This window comes from Pseudonaja textilis, chromosome 1 (assembly GCF_049901715.1).
Source record: "Pseudonaja textilis isolate UNSWEBS1 chromosome 1, rPseTex1.2, whole genome shotgun sequence".
In the NCBI taxonomy this organism is placed as follows: Eukaryota; Metazoa; Chordata; class Lepidosauria; order Squamata; family Elapidae; genus Pseudonaja; species Pseudonaja textilis.
Genome location: NC_141990.1, coordinates 70,859,181 through 70,883,163, shown reverse-complemented (window position 1 = coordinate 70,883,163; position 23,983 = coordinate 70,859,181). Strand labels below are relative to the sequence as shown.

At 36.4% G+C, this 23,983-nt stretch overlaps 1 protein-coding gene across 1 annotated transcript; it reads right to left on the bottom strand.

Moving 5' to 3' along the window:
• Positions 1–1,898: 1,898 nt before the first annotated feature.
• EGLN1 (egl-9 family hypoxia inducible factor 1) lies at positions 1,899–23,983 on the bottom strand. The gene is made up of 5 exons (XM_026705188.2): positions 22,451–23,983; positions 9,952–10,071; positions 6,677–6,813; positions 5,492–5,559; positions 1,899–4,237 (listed from the first exon to the last, which is right to left on the bottom strand). The coding sequence occupies exons 1-5, from the start codon at positions 23,411–23,413 to the stop codon at positions 4,173–4,175; spliced, it is 1,353 nt and encodes a 450-aa protein (XP_026560973.2). The 5' UTR covers positions 23,414–23,983; the 3' UTR covers positions 1,899–4,172.

The window sequence follows — 23,983 nt, the reverse complement described above, 5'->3', positions numbered from 1 at the left end:
TGACACCCCTGCTTTAGGGCATTAACAGCAGACCTATTGTAAAATGCAAACAGTACAGGGTTGCCCCCCAAACTGATTGGATTGTGGCAACAGATCAAGGAGCAAAAAGGTGTTAAAAGATTCACCAGGTGAAAAAAAAAGTGGTGACTTAAAACTTCACATTAGAATATAGAGTTAATAGAATATGAAGCATCTTTTAAAAGAAGAAACTGAAAATAAATCTGAAGTAAACCATGGTTCTAATCATAAGCATCCATGAAGGGCCAAAGGGCTGGTCATGTGCCATGATATGATACAAAGTCTACAGCTTACATGCTTGCATTAGACTGTAATACAAATATGTAAGGATGTGGTTTGCATCAGGACATCATGTGAGGCAAACAATTGTTCTATTGTAATCTGTGCTGTATATTACATTCTATGCCTTTTGGGTAATGCAGTTTGAACTTAATTTAGATTGAATTTATCTAATTTATTCATTTTTATTGTAACCAACTGTGTAGACATAGTTATGAAGAATCTCGAGATCTACACCAGGGGTGTCAAACTCACAACACGTCACATGACGTATCATGTTTTTCCTTCACTAAAACGGGTGAGCATGGCCAGTATGTGACGCATCCGGCCCATTAGTTTGACACTCCTGTATTACACTGCATAACAAGAATGCCACTTTATTTACATTTAAGAGGCAATTTGTTGCCAAAAAATGATGTATATCATAACCCAAAAGGCTGCTAGATTACTGTAGTTCGGGGTGTCAAACTCAATTTCATTGAGGGCCGCATCAGGCTGTGGGTAAACTTGGGGGGGTGGTGGCTTATTGGGTAGGTGTGGCCAACTGGGTGGGCATAGTTAGACACCATTCCCCAATCTGCTGGCACGTTTCCTCTTCACATTTGGTAGACCAGGACAGCCCTGCGGGCTGGATTCGACCACATGGCGGGCTACATTCAGCCCACAGGCCTTGAGTTTGACACCCCTGCTGTAGTTTTTCTAATTTGCATTGTATTTTACTGTTGTTTTTATATGTGTGGTTACATGTATACTTTTATAGAGGGGGTCTCCCTAAATATTAGAAATAATAAAAATACATCAAAACAAAAAACAAGGCTCTTGCATTTATGTGTTGTTGAAAGACATTTGCTTATTGTTTTGACTTGAAAAATTTTAAGTTAAAAACACAGTGTAGTAAAAAGATGGTCAGAAAATTAAATTTCTCAGAACAAGGTTTCTTCTAACATCAGTGCAACTATGCAAATCAATGTGAACTATTGAGTTGATGAGGAACTATTTTTATTTAAAGGTTGTTACGAACCAGCTAAAGATCTGTAATCAGTTGAAAAATCTCATCAATCAGGGTGCTTTATGTAGGTGGTTAAAAGTGAATCCTTCCCTAGGAGATGACTAGCCTTGAAATGTATCCATATAGCATTTTCCTTTTTGTGGATTAGAAGATACAAGAGTTGGCAGAAGATCATGCCCTGTTTACCTACCTAGTGATGGTGAATCTCTGAATTCAGTTTGCGTGGATATACTCAGAATACCTATCTACATCTCTCAATCAAGAACTATGTTTACCACAAGAGAGGTACTAAGGTAGTGGAGACAAAATGTTTATAATCATAGTGTTGATTTACTAAACAGGCCACAGCACTTTTCTCCCTCCTCTGCTTATTTTCCCTCAGCAGCCTCACTTTTAAAAACAATCACAGCTAGATTAGATAATTAAAAACAGGGTTTATAAATAAAGCTAACGGACTTTTTGACTACAGTTACAGTGTCACTGCCTGCTAAAAACAGGCACACACATGCACACACACAGTTTATCAGATTACAAATTAGTTGCTGTGGAATAGGCTTTAAAAGAGTTACATAATTACAAAATAACCACATTGTTTCAAAAACTTTTGTAATCTTTTAATTAGATTAGCTTTACAAGCAACTCGAGAGCTCTTTCAATAAGGAACACTGATTTTCAAAAGTTACGTGACTTTGTAATAAATCTGCAAATGAATCCTGAATTTCTTTGCCTGCTAGATAAAAGTCTTTTTTTTACAGCTGGCTAATGTCATGAAATAAAAATAGCATCATGAAGCTTTATCTTTAACCAGGACTAAACAGAAATACAGGCCATAAGACAGTTTAAAAATAGTCTGAAACAGGTTTCTGTTTGGTGATGCCCCAGGCTGAAAATTTAACTGACGTGAACTGTTTTAAAATGGGCATCTGAGGCCCAGTTTGGTAACTTTTGTAAATAATAGAGATATCCAAGAGATTGTATATCTCCCCAGCAAGCGCAAATGTAAGATGCTGATAAAGGGACAAAAAAATTGAAGTCTTAGGTTTGCATTTTAACACATTAAATGTAATACAAAAGCAGTTAAAAGTTAGATTTACTAGGCCTAAACTGCATTGCGCTGCAGACCAGTCAGTAAAGAATTAACACTCCTTGGCCAGGCTTCCAGAGGCACTTAAGTAAGATGTGTTTTCTTTCAATTTACCAGGATGAAGAGAAAAGTCAAACTATTACAAGTTTTGACAGCTAGTAAGTAATTTTTGGAGAAGGGACAGAAGAGAACAAAAAAACCAAACTTTTTTTTTGTAATTTCCCCAGGATGTTATAATAATGTTGAATTTTCTCCCTTCTGTCAATGGTCATTAAGCACAATCCTTCTTGTTTTTCATGTTTTACATGAATAGTAAGGTTTTTTTTAATAAAAATTACTGAACTTTCCATAGAAAAGGACTTTTTAGAATATAAACTATACAGGTGTTAAGTTGTATACAGAGAAACATTTCTGTACACTTACTTTATTTTGATTAAGTGAGGCAAAAAGGGATTGGGGATGCTATTGGTAAGGCTGGGAGAATTTAAAAGCTTCCCCCTTCAGCGAATCATATTTCAGCAGAAAATTAAAATAAATTTCATATAGCTGGTAAATGAATGTTATTGTTCCTCACTCTCCCCCCCAAACATTAGACCATTGTAAAAATTTCTCCATAGTATGAAATCCTTCACATATTAAGCCTGCAGTGATGCACTTCAGTCTTAATGTATTTAATATACACTTGACATTATGTAAAAGGATCAAGGGGCAAACAGTAAAGGATGAGGGATGGTAGTGCTTTGAGAGAAAACTTATCTCTAATTTTAACTTACACAAATGAGAGAAAGCTTTCAAATGAGTTAAGACAGATCTCCCATCACAGTAGTAGAAGAGGTGTTGCTTCATCTAAAAGCCTAGAAAAGCCCTTACAGTTTAGGTATTGAATGATATTTGTGGACAGAATCCACCTAGTAATTCATCTGCAGAAGTTACACAAGAGCCCAGCTTTTCTTTGAAGAACTGCATTTCCCTCAAATGGGTTCACAGATGAAGTTCCCAGTGGAGTACACCCATAGCGTTCAACACTATGACAGTACAGATAGTGTCAAGTTCACTTAGTGGCCAGCCAGTCACTTAGAAAACTCAAATGAGACAGGTTAAAAAATGGTTACTTTCCAGATTCATTAAGTAAAGCCGTAAGTAATTGACAGAAAGACAGGCATCTGTTTCATGTTGCTTAAGTTTGAGAGAGAACACAATACAATCAATCAAATCAGCATAAGATATGAAAAATGGGTTCTCAGGTGATGATTAAAGTGCTCCTTTTTGGATTTTAGGTAAAAAGACAATCATTTACTGGCATTTCATTTATTTAAATTAAGTTTTATGTGGTAGAATAATGGGGGAAAAAGCAGATTTACAAAAATAGAGAAATGTTGCTTTGAAGAATGTTTTGTTCAATTTTGATCACCAAACCTAGTTATACAAAATTATTTAAACTCAATATTTATCGCTTTTTTAAAGAGGAAGATGAACAGCATTGAGCTGAATGACTGAATGTCAAAAGATGAATGGTAGAAAATCTCTAATGTCGGGCACTTCATGTGTAAACTGTTTAGCAGACACAGGACTGGAGTCACAATCATGGAGTACAATGCTTCAGCAGTTAAAATGCCATTTGATGGAACATCAAAACCCATTGTTTACCGATTCAAAATCTTGATTTGGTGTTGATTTTCTTTTTCTTATTATTCACATTCAAAAATTAATAGATATCACCGTTTGATGAAGGTGAGGTGAAAAGAGCCAGGATGTAGAGGAGGGAACTGTAGACCAAAAGCTTTACAAATGTTCTTTCCCATTTGAATCCAAAGGTTTATTTAGTTCAACCCTCACACCTTTTTCACCTACAAAAAAAGGGAGGATATTATATGGAAAGATGGTACTGGAAGATGGATTTGAAATAAGTTGTAATTTTCCTTTTCTTAAAACTTTAAAACAAAATACATGTTTTTAGAACTTCACAATCAATGCCTGTTTGAAACCAAGTTAAATATTAATTGGCTATTACAATAATTATTACCTAACAAGGCATACTGAACTATACAAAGCTAATGGCTGAATTTGGAAAAAAAACCCAGCATCAAGGACATCTTTGCACTTGGTTTTTGAATATTAAACTATTTTTATTATGTTATTTTGTTATAATTAACACAATACCTTAGTTTCATTTTTATTTATTCACCTAATTTATATGGCTACCCATCTCACAAAAAAGTGTCTTTATAGGCCCTACAACCATAATTGAGCCCACAATTAATCCTTGAAGCAGATGACACAGCAGAGAAATCTGTCTCCTGAGTCCCACCAAATGTCATTCTCTGACAGGACCTCTCTTCGGCTGGAACTGATAGGACAGGCAAATATAGTCAGGGAGAAATGGTCCCTCAAATAAATCTGGCCCATGTAAAAAAAAAAACAGCACCTTGAATTGAAATTGAAAACAATCTTAAAACCAGTGCAGTTTGTGAAACATTGTAATGTGTGTTCTAGAGAAACAGATAACTGCATGTGCCACTGCATTTTGTACCAGCTGAAGTTAACAGTTTTATAGTTTTAATTCCAATTTAACTTCTGTGGACCTCACTCCATGTTTAAAAGTACCCTGATGTGTCTATCATCCCTGTCACATTTTGATTTTTTTTAATTTTCTTTGTTCAAATTTGTAACTTTAAAGTTTCCAGATACTCTTCAAGGGCAATCCCACACAAGTAGAAGCAAAATTTCAAGACACTTCAGAAAATCAAACAGATAGATCTTCATCTTTTAGAAACTATGAAATGTGCATATCCAAAAGCTATATACTTTTTCCATTTTCCTCTTACGCTGCCACAGCAAAAGTCAGCTATTAAGGAATTTCTAATACAGAGATACATAATTCTATTTTTGCCAAAGCAGTCAATCTTAGTAAACTATACTCCTAGAGCAGATCATGCTTGACATTTTAATACAGTGACAGTAGCTCAATTTCTATGCTCTAGATTATAGTGTAATTTTTATTAAACGCAATCTTTAAAAATAAATTAGAATAGTCCTACTACACTAAATTCAAGTAAAAAATTTGTAAAATACTCAGTAAGAAAATATAGCAACTTACTTACCTGTTAAGTATTTTACTTTTGCACGGGCTCTTTCATCTGCATCAAAATACCACACTGTTATTGCGTACCTTTAAAAGAATAAAAAAGGTGTACAAACATTAAAATAATGCTTGTTAAAATTACTTGAGATTATTTCTATTATACTTGAAAAGTACAATTCCAATACAATTTGTCAGTTTTATAAAACTATTTCCCCCCTTATGTGGTGCCCATGAGTATAATGATTTTTGTAATTTATATAATTATTAGGGAACTAGGTATTTTTTAAAGTGAAGCTCAAGATAATTACTATCTAAATTTCTCTAGAACTGAGACCTCTGTAATTTATGGAAATTCATTTTAAATCAATATGAAAATAAAAAAATATTGAATTATATTGTATCTTTGCTAATTAATGTGCTTTAAAATAATTTTACTAGTCTATTAATTCTTTAACAAAACATTTGAAAGCTATTCCTTACATACATCATGTAATGATTCCATAATTTTTCAATTTATAATTGAAACATTTACTTTTTGCATTAAAATTGTGATGTCCTGATCTTCTAGGAAAAGTTATTATCTCTGAATTATCTAAATATAATTTCTGTAAGTGCAACATTCCCTGATATATGGATTTCAACTCCCAGTATTCCTCAGCCAGCATGGCTATTGCTGAGAATACTGGGAGCTGAAATTTATACATCTGGAGAGTATCAAGATAATAGGAGGCTATTTTAGCCTTTAAATAAATAACACCACAATAGATTAAATTTATTTACCTCTTTTGCAATCTCTGAACAAGGATATGTACAGGCCCAGTCCAAAAGCAACATAGAACAATCCAGTCAAAGTTAATTTATTTCTTACATTCAATAGACTAGACTTTTCACTAAAGCCAACTCCACTAAACAAGATCCATTATAAAAGTTCATTATTGCAAAATAATAATCCAAAATTCTAACTTTTTATTTATTATATATTCTACAGTACTTAAACTGATGGACTTTGACTCTGATGGCCCACAAATAGTAGCAGCAGGGTAGACCCCCCCAAATTGCAATAAGCATTTAAAGAGGGTTTTGTTCATCTGTAACTTTTTAGAAAGCAATTAATGTGTTTTTGAAAGCTAAAGCAGCAAGTTTTTAACATTTCACACCCTACCATGGTTCTTTAAAATCTGTATGTATGATTGATTCATCTCACCTTGTAGCAAATGCAGGCTGCACTTCATGAGGGTTGCGGCGATCAGACCAGAAGAACAGCAGTCTATCAAATTTAGGTTCAATATCAGCAAACTGGGCTTTGCCTTCTGGGAATATTCGAAGAATACCTCCATTTTTCTTGAAAAAAATCCAACAGGAATTTACATTTTTAGTCATCGGTTATTGTAAGATATTATTGTCTACTACAATAGTTAACAGCAATAATGGCAATTCCAAATTTCTTCAGGATGATTACAAAGAGCCATCATACTAAGATGATACAAATTAGGTTCTGGCTGTCTTCTACAAACTTTCCAAAAGATAATTCTTCTTCCGCCTTCCCTCTTTCAACATATACATTGAGCACCACAATTAAAGATATAACATATTTGGTACTTCATTATAAATAAGTTTATTACATTTGCATTTGAATCAGGTATTTGAATTTGAAGAGACATCAGGTAAAACAAAGGGTGGAGGATTATGTTTATATATCAACAACTGGTCTCAGGATATAACTATAATATATGTTTTGTGATGAAAACTTAAGAGTCTTTATACATCAACTGCAAGCCATTTTACTCTCCATGTGAAGTTCTCCTCATTTCTCCTAAAAGCTGTGGATGTTCCTCCACAAGCCTGTGTAAACAAGGCATTACAAACTCTTGCTGATCAAATTATGGAGGCTGAAGCCAAACACCCAGGTTCCCTTCCCATTTTAGGAGATTTCAATCAAGCAAATTTAAGGAAAGAGCTCCCAAAATATTTCCAGCATGTAAATTGTCCCACCAGAGGCAAAAATACTTTAGACCACAGCTACACAATAGTCAAATATGCTTATAGGTCTTTCCCACAAGCAGCTGTGGGACACTCTGACCACTGCATGATTCACCTTGTACCTGACTACAGACAAAGACTTAAAACCATTAAACCAACAATTAAATCAGTGAAGACTTGGTCGGATGAGGCAAAGCTGAAACTCCAGGCCTGCCTTGATTGCACTGATTGGAATGTTTTTGAAGATGCCTCTGCAGACCTAGATGAGCTCACAAGTACTGTAACATCATGTCAGCTTCTGCGAAGACTTATGTGTACCAACAAGGAACATGCAAATGTATAGTAACAATAAACCTTGGTTCACAGCTAAACTTAAGCAGCTACGTCATTCCAAAGAGGAAGCCTACAGAAAAGGTGACAAAATGCTATACAACCAGGCCAGAAACATATTAACAAGAGAGATCAGAGCAGCAAAAAGAAGCTACTCTGAAAAGTTAAAGAATCAATTCTCAACAAATGAACCAGCAAACCTGTGGAAAACTCTTAAAAACATCACTGGCTTCAGCAAACCTCCTTCCCAGGCAGAAGGAAATCAACAACTAGCAGATGACCTGAATGTGTTTTACTGCAGGTTTGAAAAGAAACTACAGCCACCTATCTCCACATCTGTAGTTATGAAAAATCTTTGAAAGGCTTGTGCTGTCCCACCTGAAAACCATCAAGGATCCACTATTAGATCCCATGCAATTTGCATACCGAGCAAATAGATCGACAGATGATGCTGTTAACATGGATCTGCATTACATCCTACAACACCTTGAATCTCCAAATACCTACGCAAGGGTCCTCTTTGTAGACTTCAGTTCAGCATTCAATACCATCATTCCAGAAACTCTTCTAAGTAAATTAAACCAACTAGCGGTATCTGAACACATTTGTAAGTGGATCATAAGCTTCCTAACAGACAGGAAGCAGCAGGTGAAGCTAGGTGGAATCACATCCGATATCTGTACAATCAGCACAGCCCACCCCCACCCCCAAAGCTGTGTGCTTTCTCCACTTCTCTTCTCCCTATATACCAATGACTGCATCTCAAACGATCCATCTGTTAAAATACTGAAGTTTGCTGATGACACAACAGTGATTGGGTCTCATTCGAGTCAACGATGAATCTGCATACAGACAGGAGGTTATACAACTTGCCTTGTGGTGTAACTGGAACAATCTGGAACTGAACACACTCAAAACTGTAGAAATGGTGGTAGACTTTAGAATAAACCCTCCTATACTACCACCTCTTACAATACTAGACAACACAGTATCAACAATAGAGACCTTCAAATTTCTAGGTTCTTCTATATCACATGACCTAAAATGGACACTTAACATCAAAAACATCATCAAAAAAGCACAATAAAGAATGTTCTTTCTGCACCAACTCAGAAAGCTCAAACTGCCTAAGGAGCTGCTGATACAGTTCTACAGAGGAATTATTGAGCCTATCATCTGCACCTCTATAACCAGTTTGGATCTGCAACCCAACAGGACAGACACAGACTTCAGAGGATAATTAGGACTGCAGAAAAAACAATTACTACCAACCTGCCTTCAATTGAGGACCTGTATACTGCACGAGTCAAAAAGAGGGCTGTGAAAATATTTACAGACCCCTCACATCCCAGACATAAACTGTTTCAACTCCTTCACTCAAAAGGACACTATAGAGCACTGCACACCAGAACAACTAGACACAAGAACAGTTTTTTCCCAAAAGCCATCACTCTGCTAAACAAATAATTCCCTCAACACTGTTCAACTATTTACAAAGTGTACACTACTATTACTGTTAATCTTCTCACCATTCGTTATCACCCATCCCCTCCCACTTGACTGTTTCCTAGTATGATTTGATTGTTGATTGTACCCTATGACTATCATTAAGTGTTGTACATTGATTCTTGATTCTTAACAAATGTACCTTTTCTTTATGTATACTGAGAGTATTTACACCAAGACAAATTCCTTGTGTGTCCAATCACACTTGGGCAATAAACTATTCTATTCTATTCTATTCTATTCTATTCTATTCTATTCTATTCTATTCTATTCTATTCTATTCTATTACTTTACCAACAACTACAAATCATGTTGATTATCATAAAAATATAAGCTAAGGGTAGGAGAATTACTTGAGGCTGAAGATCTCAGTTTACATAACAGAATTTTCAATATATTTTTCAAAAGTAGAACCAGATAACATTTTAGATCCTAGACAGAATATATTTGCCCTGGAGACCTAGGCTTGGTTGCAATCTTAAGAATGAGTTTGTCAGCTATTCAAGGGAGTTAGTTAAAAACTCATGGAAAAACTAGCTTAACTGTTTTTAGACTTATTCAAACAACTTAGCATAACACTCAACCACTTACTACAATTAATATAACAAGAATGCCATTTCTCAATATATGTATTGTAAAACCTTCTCTAAAACTAGCAAGTACCTTGGCATCCCAGTCTTTATTAAGGTAATATATACATGTAACACATCTTCCATCTCCATTTGGATTATCCACATGTCGCACATATCCTGTTCCATTGCCTGGGTAACAAGCTACCATTGCCTGTAATTAACAAGAAAGCACAAAATATGAACATAAAGGGACTTCTTTATCTCAAGAAACAGATTTATGAATTTCAGCATTTTGACATTTAATATTGTGAAAATATTTAATATGTAAGTGAATATGAGTAACATCTCTGAAACTTATTTTTAAGAGCATATTAATTCAGACAGTTGTCTAACACATTCGAGTAATGATAGCCTTATACATATTGACAATTTGTAAGCTCTAATCATCTGATATAATTATTGTGCCAGCAGTAACATGGAGAAATTAAAAAACAAAAAACAAGATAACACCACAGGTCAATGCTCAATAGAGTTTATCATCTTATATTTCAAGATTAAAACAGGAAGAAATCAACATTAGTTTGCAAGACCTTTTTCTGGTCCCAGGGCTATGAAGGGTCCCATTTCTTGGTTGTGATAATGATTTTCTTTGTGTTTTAATTTTTCTAATTGTAATTGTTTTATTGTATTGTTCACAGCTATATAAACTAACCAACTAAACTAGCTACCTAAATAAATAAATAAAGCAATCCACCTATATTCAATATTTTCCAAGTGTACTTCTGCTCCTACAATTACATTTTTTGTTTTTTCCTCTGGATCCCACTCTTGCTCCAGGGTTCCTTACCTCCCTAAACAGATGTCATTCAGGTAGTCCTTGACTTATGACCACAACTGAGCCCAGAATTTGTTGTGTCTGAATTTTAATCACATGACCATGGGATGCTGCAACAGTCGTAAGTGTGAAAAATGGTCATATCATTTTTTTTCAGGGTTGTCGTAACTTCAGTCACTAAATGAACTGCTGTAAGTTGAGGATTACCTGTAAATCTTTTCTATCAGTAAACATGATTCACATTGTTTTATTATAAAGAACATTATAATTTGGAGAAGAATACAGAGGCCTTTCCATTAAATTTTAGCCTGCTGTTTATAAATTCTATTGTTATTAATAATGTAAGAGAAAGAAGATTAGTGTTTTTGCTGCCTAAAGACAGTTATTAATACATTTATATGTAGTTACCTGCAAACAAACAATGACTTTTAAAATAGATTAACAAAGCACAACTGCTATATTTGGATAACACGCTATGTTAAAACAAATTCAATACACTAGAGTTAAACAAGACTGCCTATTTCATATAATGTTAGGACGGTGACATAAATCTCAACAATACACTGAATTACAAATATCCAACAGCATTTTTAACCTAGTATAGTGTGAGCTGCAACTCTGGGTGGCTATAACAACAGTAAAACCAGTAACTATAAAACAACCATATAATAAAACAGTAAACCAATCAAACAAAACCTTACGCCATAAACATCCCCTTAGGATGCTCTACAGCAAACTCTAATTACCCTTAGAATGGTCAGTTGAAATATAACCATAATCTTTTAAAGTTATCTTTTTCTCCATTTATCTGCAGTAATAAGTACCTTTAGATTCTTCTCTAAAAACTTCCCAGAAGAAAAGAATAGCTATCAAGAAAACTACATAGACCCCTTAAGGAATTGAATACTAAAAGAATATTCATTTTTTTACCAGAAGCAATATAATATATCGTTTTAATTTTTGTAGCCATATAGCCATTTGTTCTTTGACTTCCCTAGACATCAAAAATTAAAGGAATAGGGGCTACAAATGAGTTTTTTTAATTACTCCTACATTAAACTATTTTAGTTAAGTCAGTAATACCATGGTTAAGATTGTATCAAAGAGCATGCACAACTTGCTAAATAGTATCATTTAACTATAGTCTATGTGTGTAGTCATATATATAAAAGTCATCACAGTGGATTGCTACACATATCATAAAATAAGCATAATTGGTTTGGATATAGACGACACCAAGCTGGTTATTCCAAGTATGAAACTTAGCACATTCTTACTGTGAAAGAATTTAAGTGTTCCTGAGCTTAGTGTAAGAGTTTTAAGTATAGTAGTCATTATTTCATAAGCAATCAATCAAACATGCATCATAATTTCAACTCTATATTAGCAGTTAGGGTTTCAATAGGAAGTTGTTCATTAAAACTAGTGGAAAGTTTTGGCTTCGCATTTGACAGGTGCAGCATGATGTGTCTATTTTTGCTTCAGGCTTCTTTGTAACCAATCATGTTTTTACATGTCTGCAGTTCCTTGATGCTTGATAATAAATAAACCCAGGGTTTTTTGTTTCAGGATCTTGCTCTTGAATATTACTCTTGAATATTACTGTGTGTGTCTGGCCAGGCTGTTCAAACCCCTTTCAATAAAGATGGGAAATCAAACAATCGCATTGAGTCCTGAAAGTAGAGATGACTCCTTTTTTAAAAAAAAAATAGTTATCTTTTTCCCCATCTTTGCCATTTTATTAGTTTGCAATATAAAATACAAAAATACAAAAGCAAATAATAGGAAAAATAGGGGAGCAAAAAAGGAAGAGAAAAGAAGAGAAGGGAAAAAGAAAGAGAAGGCACTGACTTCCATCTCCCCTTGGTACAGTACAACAAGAAGTAATATAGAACCTCAACTTTTACTTTTACATAATAGTATAAACTAGCCATTTCTATAACAACAGATCTACAGATGAGTCCCGAGAGTAGGGAAAATGAATGTCATTGCACTTCATACAATTGGGTAGGGGGGGAAAAGTATCACGGTTTCTTACAGATTTTCTTCCCATAGCACTTGCTAAGATCTGAAGTGGTATTTGATTCTCACTATCAAAAGAGTTGCTTCACAAATCTTTAGCATCAGGAAATGAGCAGCAAAACTGTCACTGCTTAAAAAGGGTCAGAGGAAGGGACTCAGGATTTAAGTCTCAGGAATACATATAGCAAAATTCTGGATTCTGTTAGCTACAGATTTTTTTTTTTGAATGCTTGAATTTCTAATTGTTTACAACAAAACTATTTATCTTTGTGTCTGCTTGGGAATACAAACTGAGAGTGTTCAACTAATGTATCAGGTACAAAGTATTGATATCACAAGATGTAATGATTTTATTGATACTTATCATTATCATGGCACATGGTTATTTGGGGGATCACTTCTTTCCAGTTACATCTATCTGTCCCATAGGTCTGACAGAAGAGGCATGTTACAGGCTACGCGGATAGGGAAGAGGAAAGCCTTTTCTGCCGTGGTGTTTGCCCTGTGGAACATCCTCCCCACACCCCAAGGTGAGGCTAGCTCCAACCTTGCTGGTCTTCAGGTGATATTCAAAACATGGTTATGTCAACTGGCTTGGATCCCATAATAGATCAAAGCCTGCCAGATGGTGACATGATGGCCAACTGAATGCATTCTCTATAATGGCTTCTCCCCCCACTATTTTTAAAAATCTTTTTAATTTTATCTTTGTTGCCTCATTGGCTTTTTTTTATATCTAATTGGATTACCTTACATGAGATGGGTGGTAATATAAATGTGATTGATAGGTGGATGGTTGGATGATTGAATGGATGGCTACCCCATATTAAAAGCATTCTTAACAGGTATATGAAAAAATATTGCATAATAATTTTTCATGAACATTTAAAGTTAGACTTTGTTTCTAAGATAAGTTTCAGATTCTATATTCCCATTCAACTGGCACTATGTAATATAACATGCTATGATTAAGATACCTTCAAATGTGTTATAAACACATTTTCAGTTTAATTTTCTTAAATATTTTTTTCTCCTTGCTTTAAAATTTTTACTAGAAACCCATCCCACTTTGAGTCACTGTGTTTCAGAGGTATTTCCTAAACAGATTTGTCAATGCCTTAAACAACGGCAAAGTTTCTAATATGAGTGGAAAATAAAAGTTCTTCAAAAATCTGCAACATAATCAGAAATATATATCTGCCTTGAAATTAGCCCGTATTGAAATGGCACAATCATGAATTGACCATAGAAAATGTTTATGACATTTTGTATAAAATATTTATAAAATTTGCCAAATTTCAATTCTATGGATGTAATGGGTCCCGGATTTCAGATGCATCCTGAAAGTACTTCATTTGAGGTACTTTGGTTGAAAACGTTTTTCGCTATATTTAACAATATTTAGTCTATTAAAAATTAGAATTGATGCATCTGCTGCCACTTTTCTGATTCATGGGATTTTTTAATATGGTATTATTTTCAACACAGGTTGGCAAATTATTTTGATTATGAGGTCCCCAATAGGGTCTTGGAGGGACCCTAGGAAACTTAAAATTATACTTTAAGAAACTGTTTTAAATTATATCTAATTTATATTATACGAAATGAAGCAAGTATATTTGTTGATTCTGCTTTTTACTAATTGCAATCACCTGTCAGACTTTGTTCAGAGCAGGTTTTCACACAAAGACATCATTAGATTTATAAACTAGCACATCTATATCTCATTTACTTTAAAAATATGTGCTTAATGCACAAACATCAAAACTGCAAGACACCATTAAATTATATTAATGCTTTTAACACAATAAATTTTATCCTACATGATAGCCTGATCTGATTACATTTATAGCATGGTTGTCAACCGAGTTTTGAAAAAAGATCACACAAAATTAGAGATGTGAAGACCCATTGAATAGGAATAGAAAAGTTTAGGAAAAATCAGGAGAGGAGTTTTCCATGTAAAAATGATTTATAAACTATAGCATATTTTCTTATTAAATGATATGTATAATTGTTAGCTGATAAAGTGGCCTATATTAGAAAATACATGAAATAAAAGAAATAAACTATTATAGGACAGAGAATAATGAAAATGATTAACCATCAACAACAAACACAGTTGATAACATTTGAAATTCAAAAAATGAAACTGTTTAAGAAAACATTTCACATAATGTGAGGATTCTCAGGCCTGATCATTGCTTCCTTTTTGTACCCTTTTCCCTCTAAAAAGTAAATATCTTCTGAATTATTTTCTATAACAGAAGATAATATTGAACTACACAATCTCAAGGTTCTTTTCCACTATATGATTCTATGACAGGCCTGTTCAATTTTTACTTTGCAGTGTTCATGCTTTCCCTAAATAAGAACAAATATAAGATATCTATTTAGTGTTCAGCAGCTTTACAGCTGCATTCGAAACTAAAATTAAAAGTGTTTACATATTTGTATGATTGTAATTTCTCCTTCAACTTTTGAATAATGACATGACTTCGTTTTCTCTCTGTCTCTTGAATATTTGTCAATGTTTGCTAGTTTGTGTCCCCTTATATTGGCAAAATAAATAGCAACAGCTATTCTCCACCATTTATTTTGATACTTAATGTTTTGACTGAAAATAGAAATATATTTAATGTCAAGTTGACTGCTGGTCACCAGAAGAGGACTAGACTTTATTATGATTCACCTAACTTAAGCATATTTTCTCTTTTCTTCCTATTCAAACTATCTCAATCTACTCTAGAATCCTCCAGAAGATTTAAGAAACATACAGAGAATAGATAGGAATGCTTTTCTCTGCTGTGTTCCTCTGTTAGCAGATCAAATACAATACAAATGTGATATAATACCGGTAGGTATCACATTCCAGAACAAAGTCTAGTTCAGAAGCTATATTGGAACCCACAAAGTTACAATACTTTTAACATTAAACATATTAGCAATTCTTCTTGAACAAATTCAATTTTCTACAGGAAAAAACAGAACAGAGAGAAGAAAACTAAAATGCCTAAAGTAAAAATCTGTATGCCACAAACTGAGCCCAATATATCCCAATAAGCTAATTGTGTATTTTTTTCTCAACAACATCAACACTGCCAAGTGAGAAAATGATTCTTTTCCTACAAAAGTGTCAATTCCTAAGTCAAGAAAAAGCCAGTCTGGAACATAACTAATTTTCTATTAAATAAGCTCAGTCCACCTTTGCAGTTCTTTACATTATTTTGCACAAAAAGAATACATAACTTAAAAAGAAAACAGAAAAATCAACTTTATAAACTTTAAGATGCAGAAATGTATTCATCCTACCAGGGGTGGGATTCAACCGGTATTACTACTGGTTTGGTGATTATGTTTTGCGCGCGCATGCACGTTTCGTGCGCATGTAAACAAACCTTAAGCTGTGTCACCCAGACAACTGAAAAGCAGTGCACAGCATTTGAAAAGCCTCTTTTTTCCTGCTTTTTCAACCTCAGCTGTGCTGAGCAAAGCAGCTGCAGTTGAAAAAGCAGAAAATAAAGGACAGGTAAGAGCCCGGGCGGGCAGGTGGGCCAAACAGCAGTAAACACAGAACCGGTTTGGTGTCTGCTACTCTTCAGAACTACCAGTTCTTTAGAACTAGACAGAACCGGTAGCATCCCACCCCTGCATCCTACTTTGAAATAGAGCTAGAAATTCTGAGATTTTTTTTTACTTCATCTTCTGGAATATATTAATAGGAACAGCAAAGAAGATGAACTCAAGCTAGTACACCATGAAGGCTTATTGAGTACTGGAGAGACCAAACTGGCCTGTAAGACAGACAAAATAAAGAACAGAAAAGGGACAAAGCAAAATATTACATGCTCAGTATATTAAAAAAAAAAAAAGTGAGCAAAACAGATAACAAAACCTGGCAATAGCTAAAAGCAAGAAAGCTGGAAAAAAAGACAGGGTAATTTTGGCTATACAAGAGCAAACCTTAAGAACAAATGTATACAAAGTCAGAACTGAGAAGACTGCAACAAGGAACAAATGAAGCTTCTGCAAAGAAGCTGAAGAAACAGACACTTGCTTAACTGCTGCAAGAAGACGGCAGAGATTGACTACAAACAACAGCATGACAAAATAGCAACAATGGTGCCTTGGAAGACCTGCAAGAAATATCATTTGCAAGCAAGCAAGAACTGGTGAGGGCACAAAATAGACAAGTAGAAAAGGAAGAAGCTAAAGTGCTCTGGGATTTTAGAATTCCAACAGACAAGTACTTGCCACATAACACTCTAGACATAACAATTGTTGATAAGAAGGACAAAAAATCTGGATAGTGGATTAGGTTGTACCCAGAGATAGCAGAAGAGAAGAGAAAGAACTGGAGAAAATCACAATATGCAAAGACCTGCAAACAACAGTACAGTGATTATGGCAAAAGAAAACAATGATAGTAACAGGCGCCTTAGGTGCAATCCCAAAACAACTGGAGCACAGTTGAACACCAACAGCTTAGATAAAACGACCATCAGCCAACTGCAAAACCTTTAACACCATCAAACAACCCCTGAGACTAACCTAGGTCCTTGGGAATGATTCAATGGGTGGATAAAAATGTCAAATCCAGTCTAAATAGCTGGCTTATAGTGCAATCAACTTTATGAAATTTATATGTCACCTGATTCCTATCCATTATACTGGATAGTTTAGAAAATTGTAAGAAATATTTAAAACACCAAAAACACCCAAAAGCAAAAAGAACAAAGATGGCATATGTAACAAACTCAGATAGGAATAAAGAAAAAGAGGAAAGAAGGTCTGCAATCGCATTTGCCATTATGCAAAGAGCAAGGTCTTTAGAGCCACTTAAATCTCAAGGGAAACGTCATTCCAGAGGGTAGCACTGCTACAGAGAAGGGGCACTTCCAGGATCCTGACATGAGACATTGTTTAACTAAAAGAACTTGGAGGGTGCCAAGTCTACCTTCTACCTTCTTCTACCCCTAATAGCTTTAAACCAGGAGTGTCAAACTCAAGGCCCGCAGGCCAGATCCAGCCCATGGGGTGCTTAGATCTGGCCCACGGGGCTAATCTGGAAATAGCAAAGGACCAGCCTACAGGGCCTCTGCTGGCAAAAATGGGGCATGCCCCCCCCCACAACCTCTTTTGCCCTCTGGAGTCCTCCAGGAGGCCTTTCAGGCCCAAAACAGAGCCTCCAGAGTGGTCCAGGAGGCTGTCCTTGACTCAGGTTATAAAAGGAGGAAAAGTAAACTATTTTACCTTTCAGGCTTTCAGGATTCTGCTACTGTAGTCTATGTCAATAATTTTATAGTTCTACTCTTTCTATGGAGTCAGTTTCTTGATCTGGTCTCTTTCTCTCTCATAAAATAATCAAGTCAATTAAGTAAGTATTAAAAAACAAAATCACAGAAATGTACACCTCCCTACTTTTGTAAGTTTATAAAACCATGCGGTCCTGTGTCATGCCCACTATGGCCACACCCACCATGGTCACACCACCAGCCCAAGATCAAACCCAATCATGTGACCCTCAATAAAATTGAGTTTGACACCCCTTCTTTAAACTATGGTGAACACTAAGACTTTACAGATATCAATCATCTTCAGTATTTCTTAGATTCCCTGATAAAATATATTTATAATTATTTTAATAATAAAAAATGGGAAGCTGATCAGTTGCAAAGCAATGACCTTATAATATCAATTTTATTTATATCAGTGCCTCTGAGTTCTGGTTTTAGAAAGTAAAACGATTAATGGCTATAAGCTAATATTTGGTATGAAATTCTATGAGCCTACAATTTTTTTAAAAAGTGAATGACAGAGAAGTTGGGGGAGAAGAACACAAAACGTAGCAGGAAAAAGCACCAATAGCTTGCTTTCTGAAGCTATGACTGACCTGGCTAGCCAGAGAACTGAAATGGTCACATGGCATCTCACTTAATCATCACTTCCTTCAACCACTAAGATTCTGGGCCCAATCATGTTCATAAGTGGCAGACTACCTGTATATATTTCGAACAGTTATATGACTCCAATCAATTTTGCTGGTATATAAAAACCAACAACATGGAATAAAAACAACTTTATACAAAGTTTTATGGTAAATACTTACTGGACTTTAAAATAAGTGAATTAATAGGACAAACTGGCATTTAATGCCAAATTGACCAACACATTTATGGTATGAAAATCAGAATTGCATGACTGATTCAAAACAAACTATTTAAAGTTTTGAGTTATCTTACAAGATTAAACTAGAACAGATAGAAAGGGATACTAGATGAGTGTCCAACTCTCAAAAGTGACTTGCAAGCCTGCCCCTTTAAGCCATATTCATTTTTAATGATACACAATAGTTTTCATTCATTTCAAATAAGCAAAATTCTTTTAGAGTATACTTGAATCTAAGGGCAGCAATATTCTAAGAATGAAATATGTGTGATAGTGCGATATATATGGTTTTGCAAATAATTGTTTTCTATAAAGAAAACAATGTTAAACAAAGTTTTCTATATCATTCTTTACATTAAAGGTTTTTATATTGCCTTTTTAACAATCCTGGAGTTTTTAAATAGTTGTTTACCTCAAAACAAAAGATTTTATTAAAGTTAAGCTTATAAGACTTTCTCAAAGGTATATGATAACCATTATGGTTAATATTAACAGATCAAAAGGCAATTTTCTAAAACTGTGCTAAATTCTATGCAGCACACAAATGTATCATGGTCTCTTCATAAACAGTTCTAAGTTATATTAAATTGGCAAAGTTACAGTACGGAATGAAATTTGGGGGGGAAATGAAATTAAAAAGTAACAAGACTAGATAAAACAAGTTAATTTAAGAAATACAGGTAGTCCTGAACCTATGACTATTGAGCCCAAAATATATGTTGCTAAGCAAGACAATTGTTAAGTGAGTTTCTCCCATTTTACGATTTTTCTTCCTGCAGTTGTTAAGCGAATCACTGATGTTGATAAGTAACATGGTTGTTAAGTGAATCTGGCTTCCCCATTGACTTTGCTTGTCAGAAAGTCACAAAAGGTGACGACATGAACCTAGGATACTGCAACCGTCATCAATATGAGCCAGTTGCCAAGCATCCAAAATTTGTTCACCTGACTATGGGGATGCTACAATGGTTGTAAATGTGAATAATGGTCACAAGTCACTTATTTCAGTGCTTTTGTAACTTCAAACCATCACTAAACAAAAGGATGTATGTCGAGGACTAACTGTAATCAGAGGGGGAGAAAAACAGAAGAGTTTTGAAAGCAGAAATAGTAGTCTGACACATTGAAGTCACTGTGTTACACATACAGGTAGCATGTTATGGAATAAAACATTCAGGTTTGACAGTTGAATATAAGAAAAATGCTATAAGGAAAATTGGATTTTTCTCAAGCATTATAGTTACATAATCTGTAACTTCTATATTTCACTTTACTTTGATTTCACAGTTCAATCTGTTTTCTTCCATAAATTGTTTTATGTTTATTAGATCTTTTGATTTGTGGGAACAAGATAATCCAGATCACAGGGGGAAATGTAGCATCTTCTAAAGCAGCCTGACTTCTTCTTGGGGTTGTGTTTAGAAGGTTTGCCCTCTGAAACTGCTGCATAATTCTGGAAGAAAATATGGGTTTGTGTCTTCAAATCTAAACTGCTACATGGCACACACGTATTTCAGGAAAATATACCCTGCAAGTCTTAAATGGTTTTTTTTTCCAATTGCCCATAAAAACTATAGAGGGGCTTTCACATCATCTCTTTCTTAGCATTATCAAATGCACTGTTCCCACGAGGTTCAAAAGCTAGCAAATATCATATTTGTTTAATTGAAACTGATTTAAGGAATTCTTAATTCAGATTATGTATCGTTTTGTCCTATTTTATAAACCACAATGAACATTTTTTCTTAATATATGTGCAACACAAAGCAGTGTAGATGACTCTTCTCCTGACTATTTACATTAACTGTATGCTTCAAAAGTATATTCTTAAGAGGGCAAAAAATAAATAAAATAAAAACAGACCTGCTTCCCTAGCACAAAGATTTATAGAAAAATGGTGATAGAAGCCTTCTCTCTAAAACTACACTAAACTACCAGGAAACATTTTAAACAATGCTGCTACCCAATTATATTTTAACTGATGGCAAGCAAAGATATCACGTTTCTAGCATATTGGACTCAAGCAGGATATTATTAATTCTATCATTGATAATTATAATTATATTTTTGTATAATTATAATTATAAACATAACCCAACACTTTTTCTAATGAGTGAATACTTCCACATTTTAAATCTGTTAATTTCTTCCCACTCAGTTCTTTCCAACAAATGTTCAAGTGTTAATACTCATCCAAATTTGCTTTATTCTCTTGGTTACAGACTGAGAAGACAGCATATAATCCCAGGAAATTTCTTCATCTTCAACTCGCTGAATGAAATGTTTATGTTTAAAAAGAGCTATGGCTCATCCAACATTTGTTTACCTCTAATCATGAGCAAAGAAACAAAACCACAATAAAGATTTATACTACTTTCTAATCATAATACAGTTCTGCTATGTAATCTTGGTAACACTATGAAACTTTGGTCCTTTTTATCAATATTGTTCAATAATGCATTAGTTCCTAAATAAAGAAAATTAAAAACTAATTTTATGCCTACCATAATATCCAAGAATGCCCTTTTAGCTTACTAGAATAAATAATCACTAAATCTCAGTAAATATAATTGTGCAATATTGGTATTAAGAGTCTTGTGCTATATGTAACAAGATGTGCATTTAGCATTACAAAATAATCAAGACTGAATAGAATGTCAAGCAATAAATTCAAATTTCCCAGGATTACACCATGATAAATACTGTAGTTCTAGCTAATTTAACAATTCGCATCTATATACTATTATAAGTATATGGGTAAAATGATAGAAGATACACAGCATCCATATTGACACAACTATGCTCTTATTTTACTGTTTGTTCCACATATTTGCTCAATTACAAAGCAGAACCTCACAAATGTCTCATTTAAATCACCCCAACACCTAACTCTGTAATACAACTGTGTCATCAATTGGTTATATGAAAAAGTTATATAACTGTGTCATCAATTGGTTACAGGGGAAAACTTACTTTTTTCAATGTTTTGTCTACATTTCTCCTCCTTATAATCTTAAAACGTTTGAATTAGGAAGAAAACCCAGTTTTATCATATTGTCATTAGATAAAGGTTTTGGATGGTTTAACCAAGTGCTTATTTAATTATTTATTAATGAAAATATTAATTAAAATAATTAAGCCATTATTCAATCAGAAGCCTTTAAGTTCTACTAAATTCAGCTGAGATTAACCCCAAGCATACATATATTAAGAAACCCCCAGCCATCCCTTACAGCAGGGGTCTCCAAGCTTGGCAACTTTAAGCCTGGCGGACTTCAACTCCCAGAATTCCCCAGGCAGCAAAGCTGGCTGAGGAATTCTGGGAGTTGAAGTCCGCCAGGCTTAAAGTTGCCAAGGTTGGAGACCCCTGCCTTACAGAAGCCCTCTCATTATATTTCTCTGACCCTTACCGCTCTCCTCCACAATTTGAGGCCTTCAATTAATCTATTAAACCGTCCTAAAAATCAATGTGCCTACACCAACGAAGAAGGCGGCCTACATCAACAGCCAGAAGGCTGCTTAAGTACCACTAGAGGATGGCAAGAAAGAGGAGGGTACCACTCACTTTCGTCCTGCCGTTGATTTTGTAGTTACCCAGTTTGCCATTGCAGTGGCGTATAAGATCGTCCATACTGTTCATAAGCTTTCCGATGGTTTTGCAGCCGGGCTCTTTGCCTTCCACCCAGGTGATTTTATCGCCACGAATGTCCCTGGAGGAATCGCTCTTCTGGCTGACCAGCTGGCCGTCGGTGAAGCGTCCGGTGTGGTGCAAAGCCCGAACCTCCTGCTCGATCTGCCCGCCCAGCTCCTTGCCCAGAAAGTCATCCACCACGCAGATGCCATGCTTGTTCATGCAGGGCATGATGTACTCCAAAGCCAGGCGCTGAGGCACCAGCGATTTCATCTTCCCATTGGGGCGCAGGGACGCTTCACCAGTCAAATTGGATTTATCCCGGTAGAAGTGCCCCGCCTCCACGGCCGGACCCGCCGCGGCAACCGCCGCTTCCTTATCCTCCTCTTCCTGTGTTCGGGCTCCTGGCGCCACTTTGGCAACGTGGTTGTTCGTGACCACCGCGTTCTCCTCCGAGTTGGTGTCCCGCTGCAGCTTGGCGGGGAGCGCTGTTGCTTTTTTGGAGGCCGCCGCCGCCGCCCTCTCCTCGCCGTCCCGTCCTGCAGCATGCGGGCGGCCGTGGCGAGTGCTCTGGTGCTGGTCGCCGCCGCCGCCGGGCTTTCGAGGCTCAGCAGCGCCCCCTTCTGCCGCCAGGGAGCAGCCGCCGCCGTCGCTTCCCCGACAGATGAGCTTGTGCTTCTTCCAGTCCTGACGCTGATGCTCTTTGCTACAGTAGAAAGAGCTGCGGCAGCGGCCGCAACGGAGCAGGTTCTCCATCTTCCCGCACAGCTCGCAGTACTGCCGGTCCCGCTCTTGGTTGGCGCTGCTGCTGCCGCCGCCGCCGCCGTCGCATCCCCCGCCTTGGCCGGCCCCTCCGCCACCGCCGCTGCTGCCACTCCCACCGCTGTCATTGGCCATGTTCTCGCGTCCCTCTCCTTGGTCGTCCCTGGTTTTTTGTTTTCCTTTTCCGCGACCTCCGGGAAGGCGGCGAGCGGCTCACTTCATCATGGCCGCCCCCTGGCCCGTCAGAGCTGCGCCGCGGCTCTGCTGCTCCGTCCGCCTCCTTCCCTCGTCCTGATGGGCGGAGGACCGCCAACCAAACCCCGCCGCCTTCTCGCCTGCCGCTTCAGAGGCGCCCTCCTACCGACGCCTCATAGCAGCCTCTGGAAAATGGGGCAAAGAGGCATCCCTCTCCTTCCGCGCCTCTTTTTTTTTTTTTCTCCTCTTCCGCCTCCTCTTCTGGCAGCGGGAGAAGCGAGAGACGCGTCCGCGGCCGGCGCGAGCTCTTCTTCCTCCACCCCTCCACCCACCTCGCCCTATCTCCTCCTCCTCCTCCCTTCTCACCGTTGCCCGGGCCTTTGGGGGGCGGGGGGGCGGAGCTTGCGCCGCCACTCTCCGGCTCTGCTTTGCACGTACGCCACTTCCAGTCAGTTCACTCCAGAAGAAGGAGGGAAGGGCGAAGAGGTGCGGCGCGCGCACAAGCGCGCG